We start from the raw sequence: 11,889 nt of genomic DNA, 5'->3' as shown, positions 1-11,889 counted from the left end.
ATTAAATGTAACAGTATTTGCCTAAACTATGCTCTATATACCTGAAGTTAAGGCAGTCCTTTTCAGAGTTTAAGTATGCTCAGAACTTTCTGTATACAGGAAACCTACGAGTGGGAATTTCAAAAGCAACTCAAGTGTCATCACTAAGACATGACCAAAATAAAAATATCCAAAATAATGGCCTTTGAACAAATGTGATCTGACTGAATTCCTGTAGTTAGTATTTTCATATGATCACAGATCAAAGCATTTCATGCTGCTATGAATATGAAATCAGATGTCTTCTCACTATGGTAAACTGATTTCCAAATAAAAATAGTGAAAAAGCTGACCATGTCCACTTCAGTGGCTGAAAGTACACTTCACTTCAGGAAACAAAACAATGTAAGAATGAGACATTTAATTAAAAAAAAAAAAAAGCACCTTACGAATTTTTTTTATCTTGCTCAATTCTAGAAACCACAACAGTATTAATAAAATCTTAAAAGACAACTAATACAGTGTTTATTTAGAAGCAGCATAAGGCCAAACAGTGTGAAATTCCCAAGTGTTTATTGTTACAGTTTAAGTGCATATATTACTTCCATAATTTTGTGCCCTTCCACAGGAACAGACTTGTTCTTTTCAGAATGCTTTTACTACTTTGAAACCTCATCTTAATAACTGGATAATACAGTGAAGTAGTTCCAGTGATGAATTCCAGATTTATATAGACTAGATTTCAGAGCAGTAAACTCAGTATGGAAGGTTTCAAAGTTTTTTAATATTCCCATAAAAGGTGACAAAATAAAAAATCAATTTAATCAAGACAGGAAATATACACAAGAAACTTGTAAAAAAACCCAAAGAGATGTTCAATACAAAATATTCATCTATCTCTCACAAGAAAAAAAAAAGCTTTTCATAAGTTAAAAGCATGGGCCCACGCTTCTGAATATCAACACCGAGAGGTTATTATGAGGGTATCTCTAAAGTTTATATACAACCTGTACTGGCTACATTACTTCCACAACTTTTATAAATTAATGACAGAAGACAGAATTACCTAACACAGGAGCCTGAGCATCAAAAATTAAATTTCTATTTTTAAATGGTTTATAACTGTGACTTCTCTCATTTGCTACAAGGATGAAATCTGTAGCTTATTTGGCTGAGGCCATAATTTCTAAACAGAAGCCCCAAATAAAATGGGAAATATTTCCACTGTTGAGAAATAACCAAGGAATATAGTTTGGTTAGAATGCCAAATATTATGGAGCAATTCTATGCTTACAGAAAAAAGCATTCTCTTTCTAAAGACATGAATGTGAATCCACAACTGTCATCTTTAATTTTAAATTATTTGATAAGTACCACAATACTGACAAATCTTCATAAATATCATTAGTTTGGAAATAAAGATGTCAAAAAACATAGAAAAAATTATAATTATTACTGGAACAGCCAGTGAGTTTCTACTTTAACTTTTTGCTTCAAATATTATGTATAGATCATGATTTTTATCAAACCTATTCTCAGGGGAGTGGAGATAGCATCAGGACAGAGAACAGGTGACAAGGCTGAATTCTCTCTTCCCTGCCCAAATACTTCCAATAGATGTCACAAACTGCAGATAATGGGAAATACCAGAATTCACCCACTTCACCCATGTTACCTTTGCCTATATAAAGCTGCAGTGTATTTTGTGTCTAGCTTGGACAATAGCCACAAGGATCCATCACACTGATTGATGGATTTCATGAATCATCACACTGATTGATTCTATTTCCAGCTTCTTGCTCTTCCAGATGCTGGAAACTGGAGAGAATAGACACCAGCACTTCAGCTCCATAAATGGAGAATAAATGAATCAGGTGCTTCACCTCACTTGGCAATGACCTACATCCACCTGAGGAGTAGCAAGAGCATTATTGACAAAGCACCTTCCTGAGAGATGCTGAGTGCCACAGAAGGTTTATAGCCTTAACAAGCTGAGATGGAAAGTCCTTCAGCTCTCTGAATGTTTCAGATCCATTTCTTAAGGAGAGTTCAACTGGAACTCTTTGGAATCTCTGAGCAAGACTGAACATAAATGAATTGCATGCAGAAAACCTCAAACAATTTCAACCCCTTGGCCAGAAAAACCATGCTGTGCCTGGAAGCACAAGAGCAATGATTACAGAAGAAAAAAGATTTACAGCATTGTTGTCTAATATAGGTTTTCCAGATATGTGCTTGGAGTCTTTTGTTTCGTGGTTAACAACCATGCCAATTGTCTGGTCAAAACCTGGAAAAAGATAGAAACTTCATTTTACAAAGCCAACCAAGATGAAGAGAAACTTAGTAACCAAGTATATACACCCTCCGAAATTTAATTTACTCTAATACAGTTACATCTCTGTAAGAAGACATCATCAGACTAAACTAAATTACAGTCGGTTTAATTTGGTACCTTCAAAGAATGTGATATAAATGCAACACTTTACATTAAAAGTTACTTCTTTTGAGAAGTTACACTTCTGTCAAATCTCTCTTTACCTAGTTTCACAGCAAAGAAAGGAATGAAACAAGCTAAATCAGTAGAGGAAAAAGCTGTCCCAAGAGTCACACTAAAGCAAAGGATGCTGTTTTGAACAGAAACAACTTATTAGCAACATGTTTTCTGGCAGGCAGATGCATCTGTTTTAAAAGGAAAATTATGGAAACAACTGTATTACTTAATCTGACAGAAAACAACCTCCTTACAAAGGCTGAATTTATAAATTCTATTTGCACAGCAATTTTATACTATCAGCAGCTGGAGATTTTTCTGTAGTACTTAGGTAATTTCATGGTCTGCAACTGTATTATCAATACCATAATATTTACTAGGTGTTACTGTACAGACACCATTATCCTATGTTTTGTCCAGCTGCACCATTCTGTATGCTGACAAAGGCACAACAGTCTAGAACGCTTGATTTTGACTCACACTGTAGTGAAGTACAACTGGGTACATGCACAGGCATGCATTTAAAGCTGGAACATTCCAAATCAAATCAGTATATTTTATATTAATTTTTTTTCTTCTTAGATTTTACTATCTGTCAACACTCACAACCTGGAAATTTCAAAGAAAGCTGCTGCTTTATTAAAAAAAATCTGCACCTCAGACAAAACTTAAAAAAACCTCTACTACAAACCCCTTTGGCAGGTACATACTTGGCAATACTGTTTTGAAACATATATTTAAATAATGCAAAAGAGCCACAGCAAAATCAAACTTCAAAGTCTAACAGTTTAACTCTCAACACTTGCTGTTTTATAGCGTAGTACTTTTTGAGGAAAAACTGGAAATCATTTGTTCTAAATACATCCTCAATTGTACATAAAGTATACAATCTGAGCATGAACAAGTAGGTAAAGTAACAGTCCTTCCCTTAGCTTTGTTATTTACAGAATAGGTATAGACTGATAACATGGGCAAATTTGAATCGTATTCCGCACAGCTATTCAAAGTTTTAATTCATAACTGTGCAGGCAGGGGTGGATTTTCTTTCAGAAACAGTGGGTATCACAGAATATTGGATATACCACATCTGGGAATATTATCAAAAGGAAAAAAACTGACAAAGGATTAGCAGGATAGTGTTTTCAAAAAAAGAAACATAATTTTTTATTTCCACTGCCATATTTATTGTTTTCAAGATGCTGAAGAGACTGGAATATTCCCTCTCAGTCTACTCTGAAAAGGGAATAAAAATTTGGGCTGAAGGAGAGACACAAATGAGCAGCAGTTTTGCCTATATCACATCACATCACATATATACCTCAGCATGTACGTGTACAACATAGCATACATACTCCACAATGCTTATGAATTTGTGAAAGAAACTGTGGAACTTACATACTGTCCCTGCTGCAGTTAAAAAGGTAGGTTGCCGAGCATAGAAAACGTACATGAAATGAAGAAGAAATAGATGCTGATAAATGCAGGCATGCATTAGCTAAGTTTACTCCATTCCCTTAATCCATCTGCCTCATTAGGAGCTTGAAACACTGTCTGAGTGCTTAGATCTTTCTTGTTTAGGACAGAAGTATCTAAAAATTCATCAAATAGTTAAATACTCCATTGTATTTTGAACTTTCATGGAATAACAAGGAATAGAGCATAAAACATGCTGCATAGCCAAATCCAGAGCATTAACAACAGTTTGCAGATCACTGTAATTGCAGACCTAAAGGCAGGTGTCTCTCAGGAAGTTCATCTGTACACCTTGACTTCCAAATAGTAAGTATACCAACAATGAAACCTGGAAACTTAAGTTCACTCCGTAAACAAGCTGGTAAACACAACAGTGTCAGATATGGTTTCTAAACAATTTTGAAACATAGGATAAGTTTACAGCTTAGCCTAGAGGCTTTCTATAGTGTTTATTCACAGGCAATGATCCTTCAGGGCAATGAGTAAACACTGAAATAATTTAGAACCAGCCAGTCAACAATTTTTAAATTGCTAATTCTTTTTATGCATTAAAAAATGCATATTGTCTTTTTATTTAAAGTCACAGCTAGTCTGGGACAAGCTTAATTTACAGGAAGCAGTGCTCTGTTTTATAAAGCCTCTGCAGGAAGCAGTAAAAAAGCCCAGAAGGTAAACTACTGTTCACATTTTCTTATTTAATTCTTGAGTTTGAGCCTACTGCTAAGACTTCAGACTTAGGAATGGAGCTTCTGCAGCGACAACTTCATCCAAGTAAATGGATAAAATTAAGCTGACATTTTTTCTTATAAAATGTTAATGTAATTAGACATGCAAAAAGGAAAGGGCAGCAATTACTTCTTCTAAAGTAACTTTTTGGGTATCTGTCTTCTTCAGTCATCAACAAGACAATAAGCTACAATAAACAAATCAAAATGTAGAAAAGGATCAATCACCCTTGCTCCTTTTCATTACTATGTCCACTACTTTTGCTCCCTTGTTCTTTATGCTGCTATTTCTGTATCCTTTCCATTTAAAAATCATATCCTCAGCCCTTCTTGAAGTTCAAGTCCAATTTTAGGTCCACTGGGCGGGGGGGGGGAGGGGATAGAAAAAAAGAAGACTTACCACTGTATTGCATCGTAGCTCCCAAATAGGAATCAACAATTGATCCCAGTAGGCCAGCTGCTGCACCAAACACAACAATGGGCCATTGCGGAGCAGATATTTCCAGATCAGTCACAAAAATGAGTTGAGTTATAAAGTAGGCTATACCTACTGTCATGCCTCCAAGCAAACTTGAGATCAGGCCCACTAAAGTAACTGCTCCATTAGTACCTACAACAAGTAAAATGTAGCTGATTTACAAACTTTTTAAAAAGACTTGTATTAATCAAAATGTTTTATATGAAATGAAAACTGTCCACAGCAATCTTTTCCGCTTACATACACAAGGCTCTGCTACTGCAGCTTTTTACAATTCCCATTATGCTGTTGAGCAGCTTAACCTGTATCATTAATGCCTGTTACTACTCCTTTCCTGTCTCTAGGGCTAGTTCTCCAGAAATATTCACCAGCATTAAATTAAATAAAACTGCAGCACATCTCTCAATGCCCCCTGGTATTTGTCTGTTCTAGGTGGTGGTGGGCTAATAAAAGATTTGCTCACAAAAAGACCTTGAGATGTGCACATTAAAGCAATGCACTCTTTCAGAAGTAGTATAGTAAGACATGTTTCACCAACACATCAAAAAAAATAAAAGAACCAAATCCATAGATGGAGATGTTTGATGGCTCATTGAATAAAAATCTGAAGAATGCATATAAAGGAAAAAATAATACCCGTGCATTTAACTCTTATCCCACAAGACCTGTACCTCTGATCAATTGGCCAACAAGACTCAAAAAAGACATACTGCTTTAAAGCAGCAAAGATATCCACCATGGAGACAAAGTTTGACAGACAGAAGGTTCACTTTATTCACCCTTGGTAGGATATATTACATGAAATGAGTGATTTGGTTAATAAGTGAATTTTCTGTAGTGTCTCTGTTGAATATATATGTATTCTATGTATTAAAATAATGCCTGAAAAACATCAGTTGATAACTTGTATTCTTCATATTAGCAATATAAACTCTTTTGCTATTGCCAGAGATTAGAAGTGGCAGCATTCAGAATGATTTTAGCTTCGTGGTTGCTATGCTCATGCATCTCATCAACAAGATGCAGAACAAACACAGCTCACAATATTCCATTTCAGAGAATGCATTCCTGGTAACCTTTTCTAACCCCAGATTTCTGATATTTATTTTTCTATGTTGTTCTTGGAACTTTTCAAGTTGGATGCATAATTCAAAACAGATTAACAAAATATTAGGAGTATGTAGAAGAGGTAACACCTTACCTACTGGAACCTGTTCCCAGGTTGTTATCAATCTTGGTTTGGTTTTACTCATAACACTACCAATCTCTGAAGCCCACGTATCACCAGCAGAGCATGCCAAAGCTCCCAAAAGGGATAAGCACATCCATGATGCTGTGTATTCCTTTGAAAAGTCAATAGGAATTTCACCCGGTCCATTTTCTATCATATACAAGAGAGCCAGCTCTGTAGCAACACCACCATTACAGAAAACCTGAACCCAATTCCTCTGTCCACCTGAAGTATAAAAACTGAATTTTAGTAATTTCAGACAACAGCATGAGGCAAAAGCAAAATAACACATATATAGTTAAATTTAAAAAGACACACATTCAAAACAGAAACTATATGGCAATTTATTAAACAGAACAGAAGCAAAAGCAAAGTGGCCTGCTAATATTCACAGGGATAGAGTCGAGGGGAGTCTCAACAGTGTTACCTATTCTACATGTTACACCTCATCTGGCCCTTTGAAGGGAACAAGAACATGCAGTATTTATTCTCCACAAGGGATCTGAAAGAATTAAAAGTACTTTGGCTTACCTTCTTTGTATTCTGAATCTATTTGCTTCTTTTTATCTTTTTTCCACTTAGTAAGTTTTGAAGAAGTAACAAAAAATACAAACAAAGAAGAGAAGAAACTGTAATTTGCGACTGTAAGGATAAATCCAACTACCAGTCCTATGAGGAAAAGAGAAGTATATAAAGTTCTTCCATGTAACAATGGTTGCTTTGCAAAGCAATTAAGTATTTCAAACTTTCTTAATATGAAGAGTATATTCCTGATAAACCTAAGACAATCATGCAATAAGAGATTCTATTGCCAAATTTTAAATTTTATTGTAACTGCTAAAGCATGTGATTTTTAAGATGTTTCATCAAAATCAGTAATACTGAGCAAAAATAAAAGAGAAGCAATAAAACCCTCAGAATCCAAAGAATATATAATTGAAATTCAAGTACTCTGCCTGAAAATATTATGGTTTTTACAAGGAGAAGACATATAGCAGTGGCTGTGCCTCTAGCAAGCTTATCATCAGTTTGGCTATCAAATCCCATATCCCAGGTCTCAAAGATAACCTGTAAAACCTTCCTCCATATATTAGCAGATGCTACTTCTTTATTCTTTATTTTCTGTTTTAGTTTCTGATTTTTATTCCACCTCTCTATTTCTGTAATTTTTAAAAATATTTGATCTCCTTGACACAATTCATTTTTATCTCCCCTTTCACAGGGAAGGCTTAATTTCACTCCTCACCATGAGATCACAATTCTAAAAGACTGAAAGAAAAATGGTCGCATTTGAGAGCAAATTCCACTATAAATTGCCTAGCAGACCTGTTAAGAGGTCAGAATATAAAAATCAAAAAGATTTTTGCCAGCGTAGAAAATGCTTCCCCTTAACTCCCACAGACAGAAGATTTGCAAATGGGTGAAATGTGAAGGAAGGATTTGAAGCCCTGTTTCACTCCACTGAACATGAATTCAGAAAATGTCAGAAGACAAGTGTGAATCACCTCACCCAGAAACCTTGCATCAGATTTCAATAAACACTATTGTACACTACACTGGACGTTTTAGCATGTGGTCTAGAAAAACTTTGCAGAAACAGTCATTTGTTCTTAGTGAAGTACAGATTTAATTTTCTTACTTTTGCCAGGCCAAAAATATGTAGAAATGCTTTTATTACAGAAAGGAGAACCACACAGAAAGAAGAACTGATTTCCTACCAAGCAGGAAGACTGCTGACATGATCAGTTTAGGGTCTTACTTTACCACTACCTCTGCCACTTCTTTGCTTCTCTGTGAATCTTTCTATACGTTAAACCAAACAATGTGATTTAACTGCATACTGTACTGAAGTTTTAAAGAATCTTCTAGGTTTATATAAATATGATAATATTAATCAAATAAATTACAAACAGTAGCACAGGATTAACTTGACTGCTTATAAACAGGCAAGAGAAAAAAACACCCAGTATGAATTTGGGATATGTATGCTTACATTTATACTTAATTATAATAGAACTAGGTAAAGTCTTAAACTGCAAACAATAAAAAGGACATTTAATTAACTAAATGTTTTGCTTAAGTCTCAGAACAAACATACCTCCCAATGCACCACTGTGATCAAGACTCTTCTTCTTAAAACCCTGTGTAGCAATAATTAGTGGAACGAAGATTGAAAAAAGCCAGCGCCATGGAGAAATGGGTCGTAAAGTACCTGATAAATCAAATAAAAGGGTTACAGATAATCATCATAAAGCCTTTTTATGTCTTCATGTCTGAAAAGTCATTACTTCCTGATATATACTTAACCTTATAAGAGATTAAATCATTTTATCCTTCAGAATAAAGATATTCATATGGACAGAAGGACAATGTATCTGCAATTATCGACTCATTTTTTCTATTCAGCTATCAAAAGAAAATGTATTTCATGAACTACAATTAATTGCCAAAAATGAGCAAAATGTGACAAGAAATAAATACGTGATATTTTTCATTCTGAAAGGAATTTATGAACTTCAAAAAGTAACATCTGAATTTACTGTGATAAAATTCCACTACCAAAAAAAGCCAAGCAAGATAGTCTGCTAGGTTAAAGTAGTGTGGCCACTTTATAAAACATCAGCCCTTTCAGTTCTTCTGACCTTGATGTAAGGCTCTTTAAAATATACTTTGAGCTGATGACTATCTCAGCAAGAATTGAAGTGACAGTTTTAGTATGAAAACCCCACAAAATTCTAAAAGCTAAATACAATAGTAAATGTAGGTTTTAAAACAATAAAATATTGAGAAGTTATTTATTACATCTCCTATACAAATACAAGACACCACAAATCTTGCATTAAAATAAATCTCAAAGTTGTAAAAGATTTCACACAGGCACACAGGCTTGTGTTGCTGGAAAGATAAACATGATGGTTTTCAACAAGAACTTTTGTGTCATCAGTACCCAACGTTTGCACAAACACAGACTCCCTGGTGCAAAGCAGGACAAACATGTCTGTGAAGTCACAGTAAAACACCCGTTGCAAAGATTCACAAGAAAAAAATTCTCTTCTGTCTACTGAAAAGCCACAGCATGAGAACAAGGGGGTCTTGCAGCCCAGGGCCAAGTCAGAAATTCACAAGATAAGCACCATCTGTGCATGAAGAGCCCTCCAGTGCTGTAGCCTGGTATTGCTTATCACAAATGTTAGAAGTGCATATTTTATTATTGGCTTTTCACAAGTATTAAAAGGAATGCTATATGTATAATATTAAAACAGCTTTGCTGTATGGATATAGTTTTTATTTTCTGCTATTAGCAAAAGTTAGACATAGCATTAACAGTTGATAGTAAGCTTGAACTGCCTGCTTGGTTGGGATAACATCCAGTGAACAGATGATGAGGACCCTGCTGCTGACATGCCAATTATCAACGCTCACGGTCTGTGGAAAGAATGAGCCAAACCCCAAATTAAAGTTGATAAAGAAGATGTATTCAAACCACAACCAAGAAACATGCATGCTCTAAAAAGGCGGACCCAAGGAGTGGCCATGCTAAACAGTTCTTGAAAATGTAAACTAGTTTATGGGAAGGTTTAAGAATGCATAAAGATCTATGGATATGTATGGACTACAATACCCGAACTGTCAGAAAAGCTGTACCTTTAGAGAGCAGACACATAAATGAAGTTGCATTTTTAAATCTGACTTGGTTAGCTACAAATGATACAAATAAAAGCTGCTTGTGAAGCCTGCTTCTGCATACCTTTTACATGTCTGCCATCTCACTAAAAGCCAAAATAAAGGATCCAGACAACACAGATTTAATGCTCTACCAGAACTAATACCCCATCTTAAAACCTGAAGCACTTAAAAACACTGAGAAGAGACATGCAACTGCCTCTACAAAAGTCAACTTATACTGGTGGGGTATTTACTACAGCTTCTTCTGGATCCAGGGTGACACGGGGCAGTTGAAGGCATTCAATACTGCCATCCCTAGGCACTTCCAGCAATACTGCAGTGACACTGGAACTTTTCCTGCATCAAACCGGCTGGGGTATGAATGCTAAGTCTTTACCTGTCTTGGAAAAGCAGTTAAATTCTTCTAGGCTTAAACCGATATTGCAGGCATTATCAGCTGCTTTTGCTCACTGCTGTAAGAATGGTCCTAGAGCTGAAAAGATAGACTACAGAGAGGACTTGTGTCACTGCAACTACACACAACTAACTCACAGCCAGCCTGAGCTGCCTGAGAACACTGAGCCGACTGCACATACCCAAGTCAGCCACTACATGCATACATCCCTATCTTCTTATACCATTTCCCGTTTCTCTGTTCCTCGACTACGGAAGTCTTCCTGCAAGCCCTGTTCTGCACGTTGCAGATGTTGCTGATTCCTAAAACAGTTTTGAAAGCTGGCGCATTTCCTCCCGTGCTATCACGTACTTTCCCTGATATACAAAGACCTCTGTCAGCTCGGTCTTTCTTTTCACTTCTTAATGTTTATTTTCTTTCTTTCGGATAAAGAAATCACAAAGGACACAACATTTTAAACTGTTCGTGATCCCTGGGCGGAGCTGCAAGTAAGCGGCTGTCAGCATCTTTTAAACCACTATCACCTACTGTAAGAGGTGAGGTTATCAGCTCTACTGAAGAAAGAAGGGGCTGCACTCCTCATTTCTGTCTCCTGCCTGGAGGGGCCGGAGGGGGGGGGGGGGGTCGGGTCGCCCGTGGCCGTGCCATGCCAGCCTCTCCCCGGCCTTTGGACTCACCGTAGTACGTACTTGCAGTCATGGACACGATCCAGAACACTAGCGAAATACAAATCAGCAAGTTCAGGATGACCATATTCGCCATCATCTTGAGGTATTCTCTGAAGAAATCCTCCTGGTAATAGGACATGGGAAGCAAGAAGGACAACACCTGATGGGAAAACACAAGGCGCAGGGCATCAGCGATACCGCTACCACCTCCTTCTTCTCTTTTTCCCCCCGCCCGGCCGGAGCCGCGGCCGGGCCCGGCCCGCACCGCCCCCGGGGCGCTGCCGGGAGTCACCGAGGCGCTCATGGAGAGGCTGCCGCGGCCACCCCGGCCGGCCCACTCCGGGCTGCGCTGCGCTCTGGGTGGCGGGAGGCGCTCGCACCGCCCGGCCCCGTCACCGACCTGCTCCCCGCGGCCGCTAGCGCCGCCACCATCCCGCCCCGCGGCCTCCCCGCGCATGCTCCGCCGGCAGCTGCCCGGGCCCGCCCGCGCCTGCGCCACGGCCAGGGGGCGCTGCGGCTGCGGCCGGGCCCGGGCCCCGCTCCGGCAGGGGCGCTCGCTGCCCCGGGGCTGCCATAGGGCGCCCTCCCTCCCTGCGGCAGACGCTGGAGAGCCAGTTTGCGAAATAAAACCGGGACCGACACGCCTGTGAAAGGCATGAAGTCTGTGGATAATTAGTGAGGCCGGTGAGTACGTGGATGAGGTTTGAAACTTGTTGGAGCACTTCGAAGTTCATTAACAGCAGAAGAAAGAGACTTGAAACGT

General features: G+C 38.0%; 1 protein-coding gene across 3 annotated transcripts; it reads right to left on the bottom strand.

The window, feature by feature from the left end:
- Positions 1-481: 481 nt before the first annotated feature.
- On the bottom strand, positions 482-11,547 carry TMEM19 (transmembrane protein 19). 3 transcript variants are annotated; one of them, XM_062492034.1, is made up of 7 exons: positions 11,527-11,547; positions 11,136-11,286; positions 8,476-8,589; positions 6,909-7,046; positions 6,348-6,602; positions 5,069-5,278; positions 482-2,266 (listed from the first exon to the last, which is right to left on the bottom strand). In XM_062492034.1, exons 2-7 carry the CDS (start codon positions 11,263-11,265, stop codon positions 2,103-2,105), a joined length of 1,011 nt encoding a protein of 336 aa, XP_062348018.1. In that variant the 5' UTR covers positions 11,266-11,286; positions 11,527-11,547; the 3' UTR covers positions 482-2,102. The 3 variants fall into 3 exon arrangements, with proteins under 3 accessions (XP_062348018.1, XP_062348016.1, XP_062348017.1); XM_062492032.1 differs by lacking the exon at positions 11,527-11,547 and having other exon boundaries at positions 11,136-11,461; XM_062492033.1 differs by lacking the exon at positions 11,527-11,547 and having other exon boundaries at positions 11,148-11,461.
- Positions 11,548-11,889: the final 342 nt, after the last annotated feature.

Source organism: Cinclus cinclus, chromosome 4 (genome assembly GCF_963662255.1).
Source record: "Cinclus cinclus chromosome 4, bCinCin1.1, whole genome shotgun sequence".
In the NCBI taxonomy this organism is placed as follows: Eukaryota; Metazoa; Chordata; class Aves; order Passeriformes; family Cinclidae; genus Cinclus; species Cinclus cinclus.
Note: the sequence above shows the minus strand (reverse complement) of the source record. Positions and strands in the feature narration are given on the sequence as shown.